Source organism: Salvia miltiorrhiza, chromosome 6 (genome assembly GCF_028751815.1).
Source record: "Salvia miltiorrhiza cultivar Shanhuang (shh) chromosome 6, IMPLAD_Smil_shh, whole genome shotgun sequence".
Classification (NCBI taxonomy): domain Eukaryota; kingdom Viridiplantae; phylum Streptophyta; class Magnoliopsida; order Lamiales; family Lamiaceae; genus Salvia; species Salvia miltiorrhiza.
In genome coordinates, this window is record NC_080392.1 from 35,293,384 (window position 1) to 35,320,174 (window position 26,791).

The window sequence follows — 26,791 nt, forward strand, 5'->3', positions numbered from 1 at the left end:
GAAATTATTTTGATAGTTTAAACCCTTATCGAGGAGTTCTTGATTGAATTTGAATTTATAAATAGTTTATACTCATATTTAGGAGTTCTTCAATTGATTTTGAATTTGCAAATAGTTATACTCGTATTTTGAGTTCTTCAATTTGAATTTGAATTTGCAAATAGTTTATACTCGTATTTAGGAGTTCTTGAATTTCTTCAAACTTATAAATAGTTTATACCGTATTAGGAGTTCTTGAATTTCTTTGAATTTATAAATAGTTTATACTCGTATTTAGGAGTGCTTGAATTTCTTTGAATTTATAAATAGTTTATCTCGTATTTAGGAGTGCTTCAATTTGAATTTGAATTTTTTGAATTTGCAAATAGTTTATACTCGTATTTAGGAGTTCTTGACTTGAATTCTTGAATTTGGGCTTCATTCAATAAATTGGGCTATACGCATTTTACACATCGCGGCCCATTAATGCTTCAATTGAATTGGACAAAACCATAGGTCACAAGTCCAAACCCCACGTACCATTTAATTGTTTGGCCCAATTTCTTTTAAAACCACATGAGTTTTGTTCCAAATTTTTTTGAAAGAAGAAGGCAGCCCGCCATTTGCTATCCGACCCTTCAAAATTATAACAGAATACCCCCCAATTAACTTTGTCTTGGGCGTGTATAATTCACCTCGCTGTTGGCTTTATATCTACAGTTGTACCAGAACTTGCATTAAATGCATATCTTTACTTTTGAGGGATCAAAACTGATACTGCAATTCGTAAGGCATGAATTTACTCTTTGAGCAAGAGGAATACTCGTAGTTTATTTAATGCTCTGGGTATTTGGCACTTTGTTTTGGCGGGTCTTAAGGTAAACTGGAAAAAACAGCTGGAGCTGCATCCTTTTCTCGTACACATGCACATGCACATTGCAATTTTTGGCCATGGGCCCAACTTCTACCCATTTCTTGTGCAACACTCTTGTTAATTCAGGCGCACAAATGTACCATGCTCAGCTATTGCCAGCTATAATTTGCACCACTGTTAGGTATATGAGAACAGCTGGAACCCCACTCTTTTATTGTACGCTGGCGGCTAGGGTTTGGGGTTTGGTAGAGCCTGTTCTTAGCCTATAAATAGGGTTGCTCCGAAGCTGTTTTTCTTCACACACAAAATCTGAATTTTTGCAAGCTTCGTTTCATATCTCCAGTAGCTTCTTTGAGCCACCACCAGCCATTACTCCTTTATGATTTCTTTTTGTTCTTCAGCTCAGAAAGTGATAATCAACCTTTCATCCACCTTGTCTTTAATATATACAGTTGCTTCGCCGATGCAGCTGGGAAAGTTTGTTGGCTTGATTCTTGACCATTTTCTTCGAGTTTGCCGGGGAAGCAGCCGGAAACCGATCTCTGGTTCATTTCTCGGTGATTTTAGGCTCCTCGGCATCTGGCCGTGACCACTGCTGCTTCTCTTCCGCCAGCAACGGAGCCGCTTGTTCTCTCTTTTATTCGTCCTGTTGAAGATGACGCCGTGGCCTTAGCAATCGAGCTGCGTTGCCGACGATCAAGGAACCAGGCTTCAACATCAACGAGGGTGAAGGGAGGGCTCGTCATCTTCTTTCTTTCTTGTCACGTTTCTTCCATTGTATCTTACTTCTCTCTCCATTTAGTCAGCGGAGCTCCAGCGAAGATTTTTTGCAGAAAGTCGGAGCGAATTTTGGGCGGCTGTGGCGGCGTCGGAATGCTCCATTCTCCTATGAGCGAGGGATTGCTTGGCTTAGTGGAGCTCCGGCAAGGAATTTGACAGCGAAATAGTTTCGTTCCCTTCGTGTCGTTGCTGTCCTCGACTAGCTTTAGCAAAGGTATGTTGTGTACTGCCCCAGCTTAGATGTAGTCAGTTTAAAGCACTTTCATTTTGGCACCACCTTTCTTCTTTTGAGTTTCCTCTAATTTAGCAGCGAGCTCTTGCTTCTCTTATAATATTACTTCTTAGACATCTTGCTTGTTCATGCTCGTATCTGTTTCTTTCACCTTCGTTCTCAAAATGACTTGGTTTTGATCTCAACTTGAACAAATGCATTTAGCTTTGGTACATTTCAGTTCAGTTTTCGAAGATATCCAAGTACTTTGTTATATTAGATTTGACTTCAAAGCTCTCATTTTTGTTTGTCTTCGATCTTCTGTTTGGTGGAGGGATGGAGAAGATCGGGTCTGGCAGCGAACTGAGGGATGTAGACGATCGTGGATGATTTCAGGCTTCATTTTGCATCACTCGTCGACATCTCTTGGCGGGCGCAGCAGCAGCCATAACCGGCTTGGGGCACGGAAGGATGAGCGTATCGGGAGTGAACTTAAGGCATGGCGGTGGTGATACGACCGACGGGCGGATCCCAAGATTTCAGTGGGGCGTTTCACGAAAGATCGAAGTCTTCAGCAGCTATTCGCATATAATCGAGGCCAGGGGGAAAACGATGCTGCTCATGCTGGGAGATGGAAGTTGGTGGTGTCGAGGCACTGACATTGCTGATTTTTGAAGGCGGGTGCAGCTCCGGATTTTATGGAAAAGGGCGGCAGTGTCAACCGGATTTAGAGACTGAGATGGGGCTGTTGCTTTCAGCAGGTGGGGCTGTTGTCGGAGCTATGCGGCGGCGCGACGCCAGATTCAAGAAAAGGAACGGAGCAGCTCGTGCATGTGTGTACTGCGAGACAAAATGGAGTATCACTGCAGAAAATGCGGCGCCGGCAACGGGAATAGGCTGGCGGCAGTGGGCAGATTTTGGGTGGACAGTGGCGTGAGGGGAAGCGGTGATTTCCAGAGAGAGAAAGAAATGGTTTCAGGCTGATGGGCCTCCATTTTGAGAGAAATTTCTGAGTTGGGCCCTTTCTTTGGAGAGAAGGAAAATTGGGCTCCTCCTTTTTTTTTGGCCCCATTCTATCCATCAATCAATTATCTAAGCATGCTTCTTTTTTTTTTTTTTTTTGGCCATATGCTTGAATTCACCTTTATTAATACAAGTAAATTTCCAAGTCTGAATTTTTCTTTTTCTTTTTCTTGTAGTTGGTGGCCGCAAGAACTTAATGATGGTGATCTTCAAAAGACTGATGCTTTGTTCCATCGCTGTATTCAAGATGGGCGTGGTCTCATTAACCAACTTCATGGCAGATTTTGCCCCAAACGAGATGCTTTGAGTATTTGCAAAGTTTGAAATCTATTGTCATTTTTCTTTCTTGACGTCTCCACCGACCTGTCTGAAGACCATGTCCGGAGAGTTCATCCAAAAATCTGGCAGTAGCCCATCTAAGACCTTATTTGAGTGATGTAAACTTTGCACTTCAGGTGGCTCAACTGGCTTTTAATCAGATTTCGGGTGCGCTCGGATCTGGGCCATTGCGAGTCCAACCTTTGAAGATTGCTGGTTACATTTTCTCTTTGCGCGCATTTGAGCAGGCTAGATGACTCAATGGTGTTCTATTATGTTTGGCGAACATGTGTTTCAACTTTATGAGTGGCTTCAACTTTAGCTTGGAGATAAGTGAAGTTAGCAATTGCATAGCCGACCTTATTGCCAGATGACTCAATTCTTTGACATGTCTTGGGTGCGCTCGGACCTGGGATTGTTCGAGTCTGGTTTGAGTGAGGTTGTCGTTATGTTTGGCATCTCACGAAGTTGGGAGAATTCTGCACAACGGCTCGAGAAGAATTGAGTCTTCTCTTCTTGATGCTTAAGCCAAGGGGAATGAAGCCATCGTCCGAATTGCTTTGATCAAGGAAGAGCTTGCTATGATAGAGAGGTGGAAGACGAAGATGATGTTTGTCCCTCAAGCAAGATAATGCCTCATTTCATACCGTCCGAGGGTACAACCCAAGAATTCAAAAGAGAGTTCGACAAACATAAAGCTTGCACCTATTGATGAGAAATGCTGAGGAATTTCAAGACTTCAGAATCACTTTTGATCTCTGCTCAGAGAGCTTTGGAGGATCATGACCATTTGCTTAGTATTGGTGCAAACCGTAGTTTCTATCATTTCTCTTTTGATGATTCTCATTTGGTTTGTGACGAATATTTTGGCATTTTTCTCCAAATATGCTTATGTTGCTTTTGATGGCTTGATTTTCTTCCCAATCTGAGACATATTCGTCTTCACATAATCAACTTAAATCATAACTTGATGATATAAACTGAAAAGAGTCAAACACAATTCATGACTGAACCTAGAAATTATCTAAGCTGCCTACGTACCCTTTTGAAAGGGATCAAGTCAAAACGTAGTTCATAGGGTCAACAAGTGTTTGAGATTGGGTGTCGTGCACAGTTTATACTCATGCGGGCCAGGAGTAACATGCAGTTTAGGCTCGTGCGTCAAGGAGCTGTCTTCATATACTCCATTTTGTTGCTTTTCTTCATTTCTGGTTTTTCATCTGACTCATCTTTTCGGCTTTTGTGCTTTTCTATTTTTTTTGGCTTTTCTGCTTTCCATTTTTTTTGGCTTTTCTGCTTTTCTATTTTTTTTGGCTTTTCTGTTTTTTTTTTTTTTTTTTTTTGAACTATATACATATGTACATGCTTCAACTTCTATCACCCTTCAAGGATAGTAGTACTTCAAGAACTTTCCTTTGAGAGTGATAACAATTGGCCTTCTTGCAGCGAGGGTCGTGTCGCTAACTTGAAAAAAAAGGCACTCGCACTGCTTTGTTGAAGGATCTTGAAGGAAGAGTTGATAGTATTCCAATTTTGCTGGACTTCTAGTCTGTCTTCATCCAGAGTTTCTAGTTCTTTGGGGTTCAAGTGCAAATTCTCTTCTCCAACGACCATTTTCTCGCAGGAGGTGATATGGTTTGCTGTGACAACGTCTTCATTTTTTCGGCGAGGATCTTTGCAATCTCTACACGTCTTTATGCTTTCATTTCTCTAGCGTGTGAAGGTTATATTCTCTGCAACGCTTGTTGTGATAACGCCACTTCTAACGAGACTTGCAATTTCACGGCGCACTTGACTTTGAGCAGTATGAGGAATTGGATTACTATCACTTTTAGTAGTGTAGTAAGAGGAAGCCACACTTTCTCTATCTTCTTCATCTATGGCATCTCGTGTGAAGATGGTGGTCTTCATTTGAGCTTTCATTTCTTTCCCACATGACATAAGCAAAGTGGTGTATCTTTTCATTCGAGGAGGGATCAAACTTCTCCATTTCTCTGTTATGTGTAGTTCATCACTCCCTTTTGTCTTGCTTCGTTTCCATGATTTGCCTTTGCCAAGTCTTTTAAAGACAGATACTCGTTGAGCTTCTCTTCTACCCATCCTTTTGAAAACAGAAACCCTTTGAATGTTTGACGATTCCAGGGTTTGTTGGGTGCTAGCATAGTTAGTGGCAGCTCTTTTGATGGCGATACGAACGGGACTCTGCGCTGTATATCCCAAACCTGCTTTGGAGTTTTGGCCCACGTTATCAGTCTTTTCCAAATGAGACCTTGACATAGAGCTTTCTTGAGGATTGTATCCAGCATTCACGAGGAGTTTATACGCCTTCGGACCAAAGTGCTTTGAGAGTTCTTTGTTTGAGAGATCTTCATGCTCTGTGACACCACTTCTCTTTGGTCGGACAAAACCTTTGAGTGGGTGGGGAATTGGCTTCTTGGCATCAATCTTCGTTAAAGGCATGGTGAATCCTTCCATCTTCAGAAAAGATTCTTCCTTCTTTTTCTCCTGGCAAGATCCCAACTCGTCATGTGATGTATCATCTTTCACCATTGAGACTTTGGTTCTTTCCAAATAGAACTTAGCATCAGCAAAATGTGATTCTGCTTCCGTAAACGACTTTTGATCACCAACCACTTTTCTTACGGTGCCATTTTGATAGTACTTGAAGCATTGGTTCAATGTAGAAGGAACAACACCATTTTCATGAAGCCATGGTCAACCCAGAAGCATATTGTAGGACGTCTTGGCATCGATAACATGAAGCAACGCCGTCGAATCCATGTCCTGCATCAGCAATCGCAACCTTATAGTTCCAAGAGCTCTTTGTCCTTCATGATTGAAACCTTGGATCATCAATCGACTTTTTGACAGCTCATCTACTTGGATTCCCAATTGCTTCAAAGTCCTTAGTGGCAAAATATTGACCGCCGAGCCTCCATTGATGAGAATTCGATTGACCTTCTGCTCCTGTGTATAACAACTCAAAACAATGGCCTGTTATGAGGTTCAGATCCAAGCTGCAAGTCTTCATTGGAGAATGTGATTGCCAATGCATCATCATCTTCATCCAAATTTAGCTCAGGTTCTTCATCTACTTGATTGGATGTATCATACAGAGCTCCAATACCTTCTATTATGTCATTCAAGTCGGTGGAGACCATATTTACAGTAGTAGCGTCTTCTTCAAGAGATATTTTCCCTTCTCGAGCTAACCGCATGACTTTATCTTTGAAGATGAAGCAATCATGTATGGGATGTCCAACCAACCGATGGTATTTGCAATATTTTGGATCATCCTTTCGTCCTGCTTCATTCGGTCGCTTCATTTCAGGTAGTTCGATAAGTCCCTCTTTGAGCAGGTCATCAAATATCCCAGAGACATCAGAGTCTAAGAAAGGGTACTGCTTTTGCTGCATTTCTTTCAAGGTAAGTTTTCTTAGCCTCACGTCTCGGGAAGAGTTCTGATTGTCTCGTGGAGCATTCTGGTTGTCTTCCTGATTAACTTATTTCTTTAGAAATTTCACGGAAGTTGCTTTCACTGCCATAGATTCCTTCTTTGGTGCTTTGTCATATGGTTTTCCTCCTTTCTTGAATTCTGGCTTGAATTTGCTAGGTTCTTGGATGGGTGGTTCTTCGATCCCGCTTGCCATCATGATCAACTCCATATCATGAGCTCTAGTGGCCAGTTCCTCGAATGTTTTTGGCTGGATTCCTCGCAGAATATATTGCAATCCCCAGTGCATTCCTTGGATACACATTTCGATAGCAGATGACTCAGACAACCGGTCCTTGCAGTTGAGGCAAAGGTTTCTCCACCGATTAATATAGTCAATAACTGGCTCTTCTTTAAATTGGCGCGAACTTGTGAGCTCGACCATGCTGACAGTTCTTCTAGTGCTGTAGAAACGGTTGAGGAACTCATGCTCCAATTGCTCCCAACTGTCAGTCGAATTTGGCTCCAAGTCGGTGTACCAATCAAAGGCATTACCTTTCAATGAGCGAACAAACTACTTGGCTAGGTGATCTCCATAAGTACCAGCGTTGTTGCATGTTTCAATGAAATGAGCCACGTGTTGTCTCGGATTTCCTTGGCCATCAAATTGTTGGAATTTGGGGGGCTGATAACCAAGAGGCATCCTCAAGTTGTCGATCCGCCGAGTATATGGCTTGGAGTAGGTCAATGATGACTTTGAGTTTCCAGCAGAGTTACTCTTCATGGTTGCTTCGATGAACTCCTTCAGTTGGTCGATTGGGATAAGGCCACCAGACGAGAAAGGAGTATCTTTTCCTGAAGATTTTCCTTCATCATAGTTTTGCTTGTCCTTGGAGATTCCTTCATCGTTATTCTCTCCATCTTCTTCGTCTTCTTCATCTTCCCTATCATTGTTTGCGTGGCTTGATTCTTCCTTTTCTTCCCTTAACTTTGCAATCTGGGCATCTTGATCTTGGATATGCTTAGATAGAGATTCGACCATTTTTGTTAAGTTCAAGAGTTGTTCTTCCACAGTAGATGTGTTTGTCATCATGACATTCGCGTGGAGTTGATAATTTTCCATGGGAAACATGGAGCTTCTTCTGGAGTTGTCATCCTCTTCATGTATAGATGGAAGACGGGAGGTCGACTTGGACACCTCTTGCATCAATTTTGCTTTGCTTCGCGTAATTACACCGATGCTTTCCGAAGAACCTTTAGATGAAGCTGAAGCAGCTGCATTTGGTTGAATAGACATTGTTCAAGATTTTTGGTGAAGAGTAGAGATGAGAGGTAGAGAAGTCCCACTGGGCGTGCCAAAATTTGTAAACACAAAATTTTGTATTTCAATTTGATAAAATACAAAATGCGTTACAAAGATAATTTGATAGATTTGAAGATAGATTTATGCGGGTTGCAATCTCTAGTTAATCCTCTGATTCTTCTCTTCCATTTGATTCTTGAACAAGCTCGAAGGTTCTTGAAATACTTGATTTGATGACGTCAATCCAAGGGACTCGAGTCATGATTTTGGATTGAACATTGAACTTGATTTGATTTGAGAACATTCTTAGAATTTGTAAGAATGCCTTGGAGCTTTTGAACTTGATTTCTTTGGATACTTGAAGATCACTTCAAAGATTCGCAGAAATACTTGAAGATTTGAAGAAATACTTGAAGATTTGAAGATATACTTGAAGATTTGAAGATACTTTGACTATTGCCTTGAAGATCTTGAAGATACTTGAATACTTGAAGATTTTTAAGGATACTTGAATATTTGAATACTCAAATACTTGAAGATTCGAAGGATACTTGAATGCTAGATAGAATTCTTCAAGATACTTGAATACTTGGAAGAATACTTGAACTCTCCAATTCTCCACCTCTTCCACTTGTGATACTAGAGAGAATTCTTTATGCTCCTCAATCTTCCAATCCTTCAAGTTGTGATAATGAGCACCCCAAGCCCTCTATTTATAGACTTTAGAAATGGGCTTCATGGGCTTTATGGGCTTTGGGCCTTCATGCATGGGCCTTAGGGCTTTAGGTATCCATGAGCCCATTAATTCATTTATATCAAATATTAATTATATATCTATTTAATTTAGGAATAAAATCCCTTTTAATAAAATAGAAAATATAATTGAATATTTAATTCATGAATATACACATGGCACGATTTAATTCGACGACAAATTTAATTGTCTACACGTATATCTAACGAACAAGATATATATACTAATGAAAAACAAAATTTAAAAAATTGGTAATGACTAAGACATATATACTGATGAACAAGGTAGTATATACTGATGAACAATGCAGTATATATTGATGAATAACAAAATTTAAAATATTCTGCTCCCTTCAGGATTCGAACCCTGTCAATCATAGGATTGATAAAATAAACGCACCAGATCGTGCCCTAGATCTCACTAAAATTAGAGGGTCTCATTGGAGCGGCCCCCTATATATATACACATATATATATATATATATATATATATATATATATATATATATATATATATGGGAGCGCTCCAATAAGACCCCCTATTTTTAGTGAGATCTTAGACACGATTTCTTGCGTTTATTTTATCAATTTTATGACTGATATTGTACCTAGAGGACGAATTTTTTTCTTAGGGTTCGAATCCTGGAGGAAGCGAAATATTTTAAATTTCGTTATTCATCAGTATATACTGCATTGTTCATCAGTATATACTGCATTATTCATTCATCAGTATATATGTCTTATTCATTGTAAAATATGGGTCTCAGTGTCTCACGAAAAATAATGGTCACATTGAAGCACACCTCTATATATATATATATATATATATATATATATATATATATATATATATATATACTCCCTCCGTCCATGAAAGAACTTCCTAGAAGGGAATGGCACGGGTTTTAATAAAATGTTGTACATAATGTATTGAGAGTGGAGAAAAAGTTGTAAAGTGTATTGGGAATTGTGAAAAAGTATTAATAATTTATTGTGTTGTTTTAATTAATGTTATTTGAGTGGTGAGAATTGTCTTAAAAGGGGAGTATTTTTTAAGTGGTGGGGTATTGTCCCAAAATAGAAAAAAGTAGGAAGTTCTTTCGTGGACGTCCCGAAATAGAAAAATAGGAAGTTCTTTCGTGGACGGAGGGAGTATGAAACATCAATTTTACAATATTTTATTTACCGTCAAATTTATAATTATAATTAAAAAATAAGGACATTATTCCGTTTCTTTTACCACATATCCACTTACCTACTACTACGTACTTGTACTAGTTAAATATTAAATGTTCTATTGTTCATTGTTATATTGACGATGAGGCGCAGTCTGTTGGTAAGACGCTTCTCCTCTAACCAATAGGTGGGGGTTCGAATCACCTAAAAAGCTAGAGTGTGAGTGTGTTTTTCCTTTATTTGAGTGTAACAATTCTTTTTTTTAAAAAAAATTGTTCATTGTTATATTATAAATTATTATTAAAATAAAATGATGGCTCACCTTTCTTAATTTAAGTACATAAGACGCTTTTGTTTAAATAGTATATTAAATATATTTTGTTTATATAATAAATATAAAAAATAGTTTTAAGTGTAACTTTTTCCATTTGATTTCTCTTTCTTTTCTTATATTTTTTTATCTCTCTTCTATTCTTTTTATTTTATATTGAATATTTTCTTTAAATCGTTAAATTTGAATGATGAAAAAAAAATATTCAATATTCATTTTAAATTAAAGATCATAACAAAGATCTTTAATTTTGAGTAAAAATTATCAAAATAATTTTAAAATGAATAAGTTATAATATTCAAAATTTCAAAATAAATCTTTTTTTCAAACTCCTCTCTCCTATATTCTTAACATACGTTATTTTTTCTTTGCTTTCTTTTACTATATTTATTTTATTTTTCTACTTTTTTCTTCGCTTTCCCCATATTTCCTTTTTGTTAATGTTCTTCTTCTTCCTCCGCGGTCATCTTGGTCTTCTGTAACTCCAGCGGCAGCAAAAACTTCACAGACGTCGACAACTCTTCTGCCTCCACGATGGTGGTCAATCAAATGAAAGCTACAACTGCAGGATAAATGGAATGACTCTCAAATCTCATAAGGAGGCTGATTAATTATATGCTCATGGGCTCCTAATCCCAAAGAACCGAGCTTGGTCTCCTCCAAACTCAGGAGAACTTCCATCGATCGATTCGCACCAACTGGAGAGGCGAAGGGGGGACCGGCTCCACGGCGGCCGGCGAAGAGGGAGCAAGGCGGCAGCGGCCTAGATCTGGAAGAGGCGTGACGGCGTCTCTGCTGTGCGTTGTCGTCCGGTTCGGAGAAGGATAGGAGGGCGTGAAAGAGAGTGAGATGGAATTAGCTGCCGCTCCTCCTTCCAAAACTTTCATTCTCTTCGTTTCTAGATCTTCAGTCCGAGCAACTGCCTTTTTTAGGATCTTCAGTCCGAGCAGCTGCCGCCGCCTAAATTGAATATAAAGTCGCCGCTGGATATGATAGGGTTGGCAATACTGAAGAGAATACAGGACGCAGCGGACACATCAATGGATTTGGGTGAGACAATGGAGCTCAATGGAAAAGGCGGAGATTTCAAAAGTTTAGGGTTTTGGGAGGAGGAGGAGGCGGCCCATTGCAAAATGGAAGTAGGGGAGTGAAGAGCGGAAACGACTGTGGTTGTGGTGCCATTGCAGCGACGGCGGGCCGGAGGCTGCGGAGGAAGTGAGGGGAAGGAGCTGCTCCGCCGCGGAGAACGTCGACATTTGGTGGCGATAAGGCAAGGGGGCGGGTGAGAGTGGAAGAAGGGGGGCCCCACATTTTAATTAAAAAAAAAGTTGACTGGGGTGTAATTGAACTGTTTTTTTTAGTTTGAGGGCTTAATTGCACACACAGTGAGTAAGGGAAGCTATACGCTATATGGGCTATCACTAGAAGAGTGTATCTGCACCTTTTCCCTATTATTAATCGACGATTCGCTTATCTATTTATAGTTACCAACTGTAAACGAAGTTCTTAAGAATTTATCTTTGATCGAACAGCTAGCATATAATATTAGCCCATATTTGGTTGGGTGTTTTTAGAGGTTGGAAATGGATTCAATTAGTTGAATCCATTACTTATTGTTTGATTTGGATAATTGGGTAATCATTACTCTTACTTGAGAGTAACTCAATCACCCAATTTATTACATCTCAAAGAGGGGAAACAAAAGAAATTAAAATCACTTACTAATAATTCTTTTTCATTGTTAAATCAAACATTCACTATAAGCAATGATTATTGTTACCATTTCACTCATTTATTTAATTATATTCTTTTTTCATTTATTTATTTGAACCAAACGAGCACTTAATTGATTCAATTTTTTGAGCTTAATTCCTACTCTTCTTTGCCCAAATGAAAGCGCTATGCTTATCGTTCCTGTAAATTTAGGAGAAGTTTATTATTTAAACGTTTTTGTTTTATTCCTTTAAAAATAACAATTTTGTTTTATTCAATTCGTGGGGTTTAAAAGTGTTAAAAGAAATTAAAGAGAAAAACGACGCCATAATTGTTGGTCAGCAATTCGTCATCTTACAAATGAGCGACCGCCACGTAGGGCAAAACCAAATTGACGCCGCCACAGCCACTTCCGTATTGTCCAATAAATTTGAACCCACATTAATTAAACCCAAATTATTCCAATACTTTATTGAATAGTATCATAGAATATACATATAAGGCTGAAACCCCTACGCTAAAAATTATAGTTTCAGGACTCACTAAAGTTTCTTTTTGAAAGTTGCTTTGTTGATTCACCTTTAACTTCACCGCACTGTGTAATAATATCAGAATCAAAGCAGCGACCCTATCTATTTTTAGTATTCAATATATATTGTTGAAACATAATAATTGATCCGCCATCTACTACAATTTTGGATAAGTTTTCAAACTTCATAATAATTATTAACAAATTTAATGCTGAGTTGCAAGTTGATGGTGGTATATATATCTGTTTTGGATCATAAAGCGATGCATATCTTTAATTTTACTTGTCATTTGCCAAGATTCCGGTCCAAAATACAATTTGGCTAAATGGTATGCAACCTCTTAACTTGGCCAAGAGTAAAGAAAAGCTAGCATTATTAAAATATAAAAATACGTAATTACAATCAACAAAACAGTCGATAAAATTACTACAAGATTTATTTACTTGAGGAAATAGGTACTCATCCATCAACTAAAAACGAAAACACACTGATCACTCATACATGAGAAATTAAATAAAAAAGGAGGTAGGGATACATGCATATATAATCATGTGAAAAATAAACTTATTTTGCACATAATTACTAACGATTAGCCGCAGAATATCCGGTCCAATCAGCTACGATGTTCTTGAGCACTTCTCCCCTCTGACTAGGCAGATTCTTCCAATTAGCTCCGCCCCCCGGCGGCGGCTTTCTTGGTTGAGTGCCGCCGTTGACGGGGGGCGGAGGGTTTTGCTGAGCGGCTCCTCCCCTAGTGTTTTGCCCATTCTCACTCATATTTCCCACTCAAAGGCGAGTTGATGAATTTTGTTGTGGGGAAATATGTATATATATATAGAAGGTGCATGGTTATGATTCTATGTGGAGCATTCCCCAGTAGTTAAGCACGCTTGCTGTGAGATGCAATTAGGTGTCGCCACGTTCACTTTTCATGACATTTTGTGGGACATTTGCATGTGATTGAAAATGACTTCCTTCTGTATATAAATTTGAGCAGCTTGATGCTACACGTCTCTTAATATCTTTTGCTATGGGGGTTGGTTTGCTTTGTAATTAATTTATATTTTAAGATAGTTGATATATTTATGATTATTATCATAATAGAAAAACAATATACTAACCATAACAAAGGATCTTGTGAGTCAATTATCCAAAACAAATGTCTGCCAAAGGCGAAATCTAACCTTACGAAAGGAATAGGGGATTGAACCATGATCATGTTGATTTAATTTAATTACATCAATTTGTCATTTATATAAGGCAAAATATATTTTTAGGTCACTATACTTTTATTTTTGGGTCAATGTTAGATGATATGTACCCATTCTCAAAATAAAAAAAATAAAATATATACTAATACTCACTTTTTAAAGAACTTGACATTTAATTTATGTCTTTAATGAAGAAATTATTATTTAAAAAAAAAATCAAATTCACATCTCTCTCTCTGTCTCTCTCTTCCCTCCACCTCCCCTCTCCCAAATTAAATTCTCCGTCGACCTCTACCTCTCCTCCTCGATGTGCCTAGCCCCGTTGCGTCCGCGTCTCGTTTTATCTCTCTGCCCTGTCGCGCCCTTGATTCATCACAGCTGCTCCGTGCTGCCTATCCACCTCGCCTCTTTCTCGTCGCGCCTCAACCTGACTACATTGCCTCTCTCTAGGATTTGATAGCCAATGCTTAGCGTTGGATCATTAAATGGGAACAATGGTATTGGTAAGAACCTTTAATCGAGTCCTCAAACGAGCTCGAGTTCGAGTAACATATTAATTAAGAAGTTTTTCCTTAATTTTTAATGAATCCGAGCTCGAAAATCATGTATACAAACATCTAACGAGTCGAGCTCGAGCTCGAGCTCAATCTCGAATTCAACATTATCGAGTATCACACGAGCCAAGCTCGAACCGGGCTCGAGCTCGGTAAGTAGGTCACGAGCAGAGCTCGAACAGCAAGATAAAAGCTCGAATCGATCTCGAGCCGAGCTCGAGCACCAGAATATTTAAACGAGCCGAACTTGATCTTTCTACTATTTGGCTCAGCTCGGCTCGTTTATAGCCCTAGTCGAAGAGTTCGTCGTATAAAGTTGCAGGACTCTACAATGACATCTCAAATGCAGTATCAACGGGAAGTTTTCAACGAACAACAAATTGAAATTGAAGAAGAGTTTTATCCAATGGCTCTATTCAACTCCCGTCTATAAATAGAACGAAAGATCAAGATACGCGTGGATCTAGACTATGAACGTTGTTGTATTCTTTCCTAAACCTTTATGGTTACTCTTTGACAATAGGAACGATCCAAAAATGAACTTATTATTCATTGTAATATTTCAAGTTTACACTTGTGAATAAATATACAATTCCTAGACTAGACAGTTCTTCATTATAAATATCCTTAGCCTAGATTTGAACACAATATGAATATATCCAATTGTTCTTCATTGTAATAACGTGTTCACTTAGTTAGGACCTCATCTAAACATCTCATCCACCCATTGTAACAGATAAGTGTTGATGTAAGGAGAAGTCCGGAAAGTAAGCTGCGTGTGAGTAGTCTAAAAGTTAACAAAGTAACGGGTGCGACTGGAAAATAGCAGACGGAGGCAATCCGCATGCCATTTACGGTCACGGCCACATAATCAATGGATCAACTTAACACAATTAGCTGATTGGTTGACTTTCAACTTTAAAACAAAGAATCATAAAGTAAAGTGGATTCCCATGTTCAACATGGTCGTGGATGTAGGAGTAGTTGGCTCCAAACCATGTTAAATCTTTGTGTGCTTACTTTGTGCTTTATATTGTTGTCATATTTCATCTTCTTTAAAGCATTGCATACAACCATTTTGCATCAAGTTAGTCTACAAGCAGTGAGCATATATCTCATATCACATTTTTTAAAAGAGTGCTCATTAAGTCTTTCAGCTGACTTAAAAAGGTTTTCATAAAGCCAATTTTCATATTCCCCCTGCATACCAGTGCGCACACATTTGGAACAAGCATTTTGTATTCAAAATTTATTGTGAAATAAACATCGTCCCCCAATATAGTCTGATAAATTGAATAACCATTTCTTGTGTGTTATTCTTTATTTTAGTGATTATATATATATATATATATATTATTTCCTAACATAATACACAAATTTATGACATGATCAAGATTTTTATGTAAAATAAAATAGGGTTAGTTGCATATAAATTACTGAATTTTCAACAAATTCTCATTTTGCATACGAACTTTAAAATCTTTATTAAAATTACTCAATTATTAACTTTTTCTCATTTTGCATATTTACCCATTTTCTATCGTGGTGACATGGCATGAATATACTCGCTTGGCATGAATATACTTGCGTAGCATAACTATGACCGTGTGAAAAAATAGAATTAACGTTGTAATGTATAGTTGGAAGGAAATGACGTTATTTTAGGCCCAAAAAATGGATAAATATGTAAAATAAGAAGAAATTAATAGTTGAGTAATTTTAATAAAGATTTAAAGTTTATGTGAAAAATAAGAATTTGTTGAAAGTTCAATAATTTATATGTAATTAATTCAATAAAATAAATAATTTTTGTATGATATAAGTGATTTTATTGTATTTTTATATTTAGATCATTCGAAAGTTGGACTGTTCCTACCACTGCGACACTAAAACTTGGTGCTTTTAATACTAGATCCATTCTCCCAACTATTAAATTCAAGTCATAAATAGTGGAGATTGTTGAAATCTTGACTCTTCTTAGTCAAGATAGAAGTTTCGGACACATTTGACTCTTCTCATTGTCTACCATTTTTTTTTTTGTTTGAAAAAATTCTCACTGTCTACCATTATATATGATATTATCTGATTAATTTGCAATATATTTTTCAGCTGCTATCTCTTTCTGTAGATATATTATGGTTACATTTCTAATCGCTTCATATATGTAGTCATGTAGAGACGGTGGACATGTAATATATTTGTTAGGTTTCAGGGAGATTGATATTTTTCGTGAGAATTGAGATTAATGAATAAGTTAGTATATAGTGATGAATAAGATAATATATAATGTTGAATAATAATATATTTAAAAATTAATAAAATTTTTGTTACCTCCAAAATTCAAATCCAAAAAAATAAAAAATCCCTCCAAATAAATATCAGTCATAAGATATATTAAATCAACACCTACAAATTAATCTAAGATCTCATCATGAGGGTCTTCATTGGAATCATTCCCTATATATATATATATATATATATATATATGGAGAAGATCAAATGATAATGGACAAATGTGGTGAGAATGGAGAATGATTGCATAAGTCAGTATAATTGTTACATAAAATGCTTGTAATTTGCATAAGCTGCTTGTAATGACTGCATAACGAAATTCAATTAATTAGATAAAATTTTCGCTCTCCCTAGAATTCGACCCCAGGTTAAAATATTATGCAATATTATATTGCAGCTTATGCAACACTATATACTGGTTTATGCAATCATTCTCATTTCTCACGAAAGATAGCATTCTCGGTATAACCCATCCCTATATATATATATAGGGGAGCGCTCCAATAAGACCTCCAAGCTATTTTTAGTGAGATCTTAGACACGATCTGATGCGTTTATTTTATCAATCCTATGGCTGATATTGTACCTAAAGGGCGATTTTTTTTTCTCAGGGTTCGAATCTTGGAAGGAGCGAAATATTTTAAATTTTATTATTCATCAGTATATATTGCATTGTTCATCAGTATATATTACCTTGTTCATTAGTATATATGTCTATTCATTACCAATTTTTAAAATTTCGTTATTCATCAGTATATATTGCCTTGTTCATCAGTATATATATCTTATTTGTTGAAAAATAAGGGTCTCAGTGTCTCACGAAAAATAATGGTCTCATTTGAGCGCACCCTTATATATATATATATATATATATATATATATATATATATATATATGCTAAAGTTCAATAAAGAAGAGAGAAGTAATCTAATCCGTTGATCTTATCTAATCTAACGGACATGATTAATGAAGCTGTAAATGAGATTAATGAACTTTTCAATAAATTCTTTGAACTTTTCAATGTAACTGACGAACCCACAAATATATTTAATTTGTTAAAAAAGATGCTACAACCAAGAATTGAACCCCAGATCAACCGCAAGTTCATAAAAATTTACAGTAAAGTTCATCAAAATGTACTAACTTGTAAATTCCTTCTCACTTCTCAACACATTTGAGCTTCTCAATTGAACCTTTACCTATATATATATATAGGGGCGCGCTCCAGTGAGACCCCCTATTTTTCGTGTAACATGAGTACAATGAATAAGACATATAATACTAATGAACAAAACGTATATCTAATGAACAAGATGTATATACTGATGAAAAATAAAATTTTAAAAATTCGTAATGAATAAGACATATATACTGATGAACAGGGCCGTATATACTGATGAACAATGCAGTATATACTGATGAATAACAAAATTTAAAATATTCTGCTCCCTCCAGGATTCGAACACTGCGAAAAAAAATCACCCTCCAGATACAATATCAGTCATAGGATTGATAAAATAAACGCACCAGATCGTGCCCTAGATCTCACTAAAATTAGGGGGTCTCATTGGGCGTGCTTCTGGTCCGGTTCTCTCCAACAAAAGTTCGGATGATCTCTCCATGGTGCATTGTAGTTGGTCGAGTAGGGGTCCCGTTTGGACAAATGGAGCAGTGGCGCGTCGTAGCTGTAAAAAATGTGAGAAGCATTCGCTTGGGCTTGCGGATCCTTGTCACTCCCGGGACAGTGCAAACTTGTGTGGCCAAAATTTTCACACGCTCCACATGATTTCTCCATAGGTTGTCCAGCACTTGTCACTTTCTCCACCACAGTGCTCAACATCTTCTCTATCCTTCCCATCCTTTCTTCAAACTTATCCTCAAAGTAGAGGAACTTGCCTGTGCAACTTTCTTGAGCAATTGAATGCGTGGCTCCTCATACTCTCTCGTTGCTTCCACCAAGTGTTGAATCAACTTCTTAGCTTCACTCACAGTATTTTGAGAAAATGCTCCTCCACTTGATGAATTCACCAGATTTTTGGTATCTACCTTCACTCCTTGGTAGAAGTATTGCAGCAGATCTCCCTCAAAAAATTTATGGTTCGGACAACTATCCACCAATCTTCTGAATCTAGTCCAGTATGTGCTCAGCGACTCATCATACTCCTGGTTGACTCCACTAATTTTCTTTTTCAGTGCATTCGTCTTGGTGTGAGGGAAAAAATGTTCTAGGAATAGTTTCTTTATCTCGGCCCATGAAGTGATAGAATTCGGTGGAAGACTTGCGAACCAAGAGTTCGCCTCTGCTGTCATGGTGAAGGGAAAAGCCGCCAATCTGAAATCCTCCCCTGTCACTCCAGTGGGGCATTTCTGGACCTTGCAAATTTTGATAAATTCGCTCAAGAAATTGTATGGATCTTCTCCATTTTCTTGCCGTAGTACTTAGGGAGAACATTAAGCAATCCAAGCTTAATCTCAATAGCAGTAGCAACCGCCGGCATCCGGATCGGAGTAGGGGGGTCATCAGCTTTGTGGTTGGAGAGGTCGCACAACTTAGGATCGTTGGCAACCATGTCGTCTCCGGTGCTCTCGTCAAAAATCGACTCTACTTCCTCCTCACCATCTCTTTCTGCCTCTGATTCAGGGTCTGTTTGGGCAAACAGAGCCTCGTCAGCAGTGGTAGCACTGGGTTCAGCCTTGATGAACTGTTCCATATGGGCAGACAGATCGAGTTGCGAATCCAGCAATCCTAGCAGCTTTCTTGCCTTAGCCTCCTTTCTCAGTTTCTCTGCGGTTTTCTCGATCTCACAATCGTATAGGAGATTCGGCTTACAAGATCTGCTCATAAACAAAAAGAAAATAAAAAGAAAAATAAATTAAAAGGAAAAAGGAATTCAATTAACTCCGCTCCCCGACAACGGTGCCAATTTGGTGGTCGTCGTATACCACTAAATAATTCCTACAATACTATCAAGAATTAAGTGAGTATAATGTTAAGCAGGGTCGAACCACAGAGAGCAGGTAAAATCATCCAATTCCCTAAAGACCTAATTTGGTGTAGCCACCACGCCTTAATTTTAAGAAAATATGAATTAACCTAAGAAAATAAATTAAATCAATTAAAATAACTCTAGAAAATAATCAAGAAAAGGTAACTCGGCTCGAATAAATCGACATTAATTCAATCTATGATCATCGACGCAAAAATTAATTAATCCCTATCAACCAACCAGTTATAGGATACCGTGATACGCAATGACATACCCCAATTCCTGCTTACTGTGTCGATAGACAGCTGTAGACGCCATACCTGCCTATTTCCCTAATTAAAATATAACCTAGCTGGAGACGCCAGACCTAAATTTAATAATCTAATAGCATTAAGATGAAGGAACCCAGTTTAGACCAATTATCCTAGATACGCTAGTAATAATCAATCCACCAATTTATTCCTACTACGAACACGGTAGTTTTATCACTAATCGGCCATATTCCAACAATTATGGATTGGAGGTGCTAATTGACTGTAATCCAATTAAACCTAAGTTGGCCAGACTTAAATAAAATCAGAATTATCGTGAAACACAAGGAATTAACCGGAATCAATAGGAACCAATTTTAAAACCAATTAGGTCTCATAGATTAATAAATCAGTGTTTCATTATTCTCGCCGAATTAAGAAATTAGCTTATCATACTAATAAAATAAAATACAGTAAAATTAAATTAAGTAAACATAACTAATAATCTAACAAACTGAAATATATAATATTACTAGAAACTTCAATTAATTAATTCTATGTTCGAAACCAAAGCACAAATATCAAATCTTAAAGAAAGAAATAAAAAATACTCCTAAACCAGTTGTTGTTGTAGTCCAGCCGCCAACTCTAATGTTCCAGCCGCCAAGATGAATTGCCGAAGGTAAAAAAAAATGTATTCTCCTCAAATAAATTATAACCTATCCAATCTAATTACCTCGCGCCTAACTCCTCTGCCAAAGATTATAAAGCTAATACTATAAAGCCAATTAGCTCATGGGCCACACATAAAATTAATCAAATCTTAGCCCACTAATGATCGCCACTTTTGATAATTGGGCCAAAGAAATAAAACTAATCAAATTCTAGCCCAATTAATAAGCTCGTCACTTCTCATCTTTTTCGAGCTCCTTCAATATTTAGCATAAAAAACTTTATTCTTCTACTTTCTTTCACTCGACTCCATCAACATCGAACTCTTCAATTCCTGCACCAAAAATCATCTAATTGTGTAATTAAATTCGATTAAAACACAAAATAATCCAAGATTATGAACAAATAAAATACACACATCAATTACATAACAGATAGAAAATTTTCAAGATATCCAGTGGATTATAAGATGTTGCTCTTGGAAAATTTTGCAGCTAAAAACTGTGCATTAATAGTCTTTAGATATTGATAAAGTTTGACTAAAAAATTAGTTAATTATTTGAAGCAATGGACTAATTTTCATTAAATTATTTATTTAACTCATAGATTGTTTTGTTGTAAATTTTAAAAATCTTACAATACTATTCATGCAGCCTATTTAATTAGGATTTTTTAAGTTGTACTCTTATGAATTCAATCATGTTTATTTTTAATTGTACAGATAACATCTATATATTAATTAATTAATTAATTAATTAATTAATTATTGTTTGTGAGTGAAGATGAATCATTGAATTTGCATTACTACTTTCCCAAAAAATTACTAATAAATTAGGTGCATGCATCTTCAATAATAAAATTGAAATTGTATATTTTATTGTCACTCATAATCCATGATTTAAAAGAACACTCATTCTATATCCCTTTTTATAATTTTTCAATTTTACCTATATCCGGCTATGTATTAGTGTAACCTAGAGAAAATGTATGTTTAGGAAAATCTAACTAACCTCATAATATTTTGTTATCTTAACAACTAGTGTATCTCCCGCGCGATGCGCGTTCATTATGATTTTAGACTTGCATGAGCTACACATATAATATAATACTGCTATTTTTTTTAATAATAGTGAAATTGTATTATATTAACAAATTTTCAATGTAAACAAATAAAACTACATAATATGAAATGTTGAAAAATATCCTTTTGCAACATGACAATTTTGTAATTTTCTTTTTAAAATAAATAGGACTATATAATCTAAAAGTCGAAATGTCATTAATTAAATAGAGAAAGCGAAACTAAAGTAAAAATTACAAAGACGTTAAGCATGTCAATGGTCTTAGCTATAAAAAAATACAATAAAAGATAAAAATATTAAATATATAAAATTTAAATTGTCATAACTTGGTTATTTTAAATACATTATTTTTATCATATAAGTATCAAATTAAAGGTGTCTATATGATCTCGTGTTTTATAAGATGCATAATGTATACTTTGTCCTAGTCTCCTAGACAAAATTACACAACTATAGAAAGAAAGAAAAAATTATGCAATAAATGAGAGGAAATAATAAACTAAAAATAATGGTAAAAAAGTTATAAAATAATTTACATTTTTTTTAAAATATCAATAAATATTTTACAATATAATAATTTTAAAGAAACGGCTTTTAATATTGTTTGGAAAAAATGACAATCATTAATTTTTTTTAACCATCATTAATATTGTTATTAGTCAATATTTTCTTAAACGGTTAATTATTAATAATGAGTTAATTTGGTTTAGAGATTAAGATCAAACAACAATTCTAATTTGGTAGGAAACAAAATGTCGGCGGTTTTGTAGGAGATGCCAAGATGTGATTAGGATTTGTTTTTCAAAATTTTCAATTATATCCTTGTAATTGAATTTATTTATATTTACTTCTCTTTTTATATTTTTATATATGTATAGATATTGAGATCCCTTTATATTTGGTAGGGCTGAGCAAAACCAAACCGGAACCGCCAAACCGAACCGAACCGAACCAAACCGGGCGGTTTGGTTCGGTTTTTGTAGTGAAAACGGTGCGGTTTGGTTTGAAATTTTTCAAACCGCCAGTTTTCGGTTCGGGTTCGGTTTGGAAAAAACGGTGCGGTTTATAAACCGAACCGAACCGAAATTTTTAATATATTATATATTTTATAAATAATTAATATTAATAATATTAGAATTTTCAATTTCAAACCCTATTCTCATTTCATTCAGCCCTAGCCGCCCGCCTCTGAGTCCCTTTCCCCCCATTTCAATTTCTAGGGCTCCCTCGTCCCTCCTCCCACTTCCCGTCGGGCCGCCGCAGCGCCACCGCCACCCCACCCCATTCTGGCAGAAGGCGACTGCCAGCCCCACCAACAATCGCCGACCCAAGATCATGAAAGAGCAGGACCTCATCTTCTCGAACCGGCCGAAGCTGAGCAGCCCCGACCGGCTCATCTACTGCTCCAAAGACGTCGCGTTTGCCCCTCACGGAGATTACTGGCGGCAGATGCGGAGCATATTCGTGCTGCGCCTGCTCAGCAACAAGAGGGTTCAATCCTACCGCCGCGTCAGGGAGGAAGAGACGTCGCTCATGGTGGAGAAGATCAGGGAATCGGCGGCGGCGGTTTGGGTTCGGGTTGGTCAAAACGGTTCGGTTTCAACCCAACCCGCCCGAATGCTCACCCCTAATATTTGGAGAACCCAGAAAAATATATGCCAATTCTGGCCCGTAAACTTTTTGAAGTCACAAAAAGCCCAACTAAACTAAAAAGAAACAACAATTAAAATCCAAACAAAAACTAAGACCTAGATCCAGCGCCTTTCTTTCTTCTCTATCGTCTCAGTGCCACCGCCGTCGCCGGTTTGCCCAACTCCCATGTCTCCCAGTCTCTCTCATCTCCTCGTCTCTTGATGCACCGCCGCCCTCGCCAACTCGCCCAACCTTCCCCGTCGCCGGCTTGCCCAACCCCCCTCATCTCTTGAGGCGTCCGCAGCAGTAGCCTCTCTCTAACAGGTAATAATATCAAGCCAAAAACAAAATATATTCTGTAACATGAAAAGAAAAAACTTGCGACCAACATTTTGAATCTGCTGCTATTTATAGATTGTAAAACACACTTGACAGATTCAAATTGGCGGGAAACCAGCTAGTGCACAAAGTGTGCATTATTAGTCTTTAGATTTCTCGTTTGCCTTTCTAGTTTTGTTGCTCTGGTCCGACCTTTTCTCTACGCTTCTTCCAGTTATGATGGGAGTTTTTCGCTGTCTTCTCCTAAACTTTTTGCTTTGATTAAATGCAGAAATCATGGGAAAGAAGGAAAAATCTTCGAAAAGGAAAAATCGAGAGACGGGAGTAGCCAGTGAGGTCTTGTTTCAGAAGAGTAAGTTCAAATATGATTCCAATTGCTTTAATGATGCCAAATTCCAGACTTTGAGCTGGTGGTGTACTTTTCAGTTGGAGTAATGTGGTAAATTTTGTTTACTGTGCTAGCTTTGTTTCTACCTAAGTTTTGGTCTTTGTGATTTGGATATGCTTGGAAGAACTGTCATTTCTGTCTAAGAGTATTGATATATTTTTCGCTCTCTAACATTTATCACCAGATATTGCTAAGAAAATCTCAATTTTCTGATTTTAAATTTGTCTGAAATAGCAACGTTAAGTTGAACTCCCTTTACACACATTGTGGTGTTTTTATCAGAACTTGTGTTCTATTTTTCAAGCTAGCACTTTCTAAAGAATCACAGTAATATGGTCGGTGCATGAATGTGTTTGTGGTGTAGAGTGGTTCTTATTGCTGAGTTGCCATATTGAGAGGTTTGCAGTTTGCATGTGAAACTGAGCTGCTCCATCATGATTTTCCCTTGTTAGTGAGAGTGGTCAGAGTAGGGGAACAATCTTATGCTAGTTTCGCAAGAATTTTCCCAAAAATTATTCTCATTTCAGTCTTTTTTGAAGTATCAGTCTGAACATTTGACAGGTTGATACTGTTTTTCATTTACGAGTTACTTCAAGATGGTTATTTGTTATGAAGTTATTGGAAGTTGCCCCCACTTATCTATCTTGGCTCAAATGCTTTTTTACTAGTTGGGGATACTTATAGAGGGGATTGTACTTTTAAAGATAGATATATACCTTTCTGGAACTTTGAAGCATCATCTAATTTCCTTGTGGATTTAAGGTATTGGAGATAAATATAGATTTGATGTTGTGGATGACTTGAGTGAACCAACCATGGGTGAAAAACTTGCAAGCCTCAACTTGGAAGGAAATGACAATGCCCCAAACCCTGAAAATACAGACTCTTCTCTTCCAGCAAAGCCACCTAGTGCAGACTCGGTTAATATCTTAGTTAAGCAAGCACTGCATGCTGATGACCGAGCCCTTCTCATAGATTGCTTATACAGACAAGATGAGAAGGTTGCACTCCCTTCTCTTTATTGGTTGTTCTATTTTCACATTCTGTATGAAAGTAGACGGTTGGAGCTTCAGTTTTGCCTGATATAGGATAACATGAGTTGTATGCAGGTAATTGCAAACTCACTATCACTGTTGAATCCTTCTGATGTTCTGAAGTTCTTAAAGTCGCTTGTGCCGATAATCCAGTTAAGGTAAGAGAACTTCAAAATTAATATCTGGCTGTGATTAAAACCTGGGAATGAATGTATATTCTAGTATCAAAATTTGAGGATCGAACTATTAATAAATCTACGTCTTCCAAAAAGTTTCTTTGTCTAATATCTTCTGTTTTTCATTTAAAATATATATTTGTTTCATAACTGGATAATAATTTATTTTGTTGTTGAATGTTATACAACTTATACTGCCACATGTCAGATATTTATAATTTTGACAGTTTCTGGAAGCCTGTTTCGTCACCATTCTGATTATTGGTTTTTGGCTGGGTGTATTTTGTTTCAAATTCTAGGGATACTAGAGATAGACGTACTTACCTAGTTGTGATTGTCCTCCGAAGATTACATCAGTAATTTTTATTCCTCACAGGAATAGGAATTTCTTCATCAATTGTCTAGAATGAACCTTGGTGGTTGTTGAGTTTTTTTTGGGGGGGATAATAAATTAACAACTAATTAAACAAAGAAATCTTCAAAACTCTTATTTTTTGCATATAATTTACAGGGGCGCTGTTTTGGCCTGTGCTCTTCCATGGCTCAAAAGTTTACTTCTTCAGCATTCTAGCAGTATAATGTCCCAAGAATCTTCCTTGGCTGTTCTAAACTCGTTGTTTCAGGTAAGAGGATTTCTCATGTTTGGATAGGAGAACGTCCTGGAAATGAGATTCTTAGGGTACATTTGCATGGATTCGGGAATATTTCCATTGAAAAATTTAAGAATAATCTTTCGCATATATATGCAGATAATAGAATCAAGAGTCTCAACCTTCAACCCTGCTCTTCAACTGTCAAGTTGCTTGGACTTGCTTTATGCAGATGTGAGTGGACGCTGCTGAATGTTTTATATTTTTCTGTTTTAATACATATGAGAACTATACGCTCAAAACCAAATTCTTGGTGCAGTCTGTTGATGACGGAGTGGAGGAGAATGATATAATTGCACCTGTTATATATGAAGATGAAGATGAAAGTGATGATGATGCATCTGAAGATTCTTCCATGGAAGTTGACACTGTAGCAGATGGTGAAGAGCCTATAATCTACAGCGATATCAGTGATGGCGAAGAGGATGGTGAAATTAGTGACTAAGTCGATCATTGAAACTTTTGCTGCCTGACATGTATGTATAAGAAAACTGCATCAATCTTAGTTCACAAAGTGTAGAAAACTGAGTTTTCTTTTATTTCTATCCCTATATATCCGCATGGTCCATTTTTGTCATGAGATTTTGTAATGTCAAAGAGTTCTTTTATAGTTAATAGCAACTTTTGGTCTCGTGATTTGCATGTTTGCTATGATTTCTCCTTGCTCCCCTCAATATTGTCCCCTGTTTGGTCTAGAAAATAATTGACTTTTTACTGGCGAAAAAGTCCAAATATTTTGAATTTCATATGTCAGACGTTTTATTACATTTGTAGGCGAACATGTATGTGTATTTAATGTCTGAATCTACTGTAAGGAAATATATCATATGACTAAAATTATAGTACAACAAATTCTGGGATAATATACCTTTCTAACATAGACAGTACAAACAAGAGCAGCCCATTTAACAGTAATCTGCTAAATATTGTGTAAAAGCACTTCAATTATTTGAAAACACAATACGGAAACTAGTGGAAACAGACTCCATCAACACATGAAGATAGCATCATATAGTAACTAATTATTAGTAGTACCAACTTTTGCTTTGTTCTTGTGATCCCCTGCAACTTTAGCAAGAGATTTCCCAGCTTTCCCAAA

The 26,791-nt window shown here is 36.9% G+C and overlaps 1 protein-coding gene across 1 annotated transcript; it reads left to right on the plus strand.

Moving 5' to 3' along the window:
• Positions 1-23,202: 23,202 nt before the first annotated feature.
• On the plus strand, positions 23,203-26,323 carry LOC130989256 (uncharacterized). The gene is made up of 8 exons (XM_057913216.1): positions 23,203-23,429; positions 23,716-23,796; positions 24,595-24,833; positions 24,942-25,024; positions 25,554-25,665; positions 25,792-25,866; positions 25,952-26,141; positions 26,188-26,323. Exons 2-7 carry the CDS (start codon positions 23,721-23,723, stop codon positions 26,135-26,137), a joined length of 771 nt encoding a protein of 256 aa, XP_057769199.1. The 5' UTR covers positions 23,203-23,429; positions 23,716-23,720; the 3' UTR covers positions 26,138-26,141; positions 26,188-26,323.
• Positions 26,324-26,791: the final 468 nt, after the last annotated feature.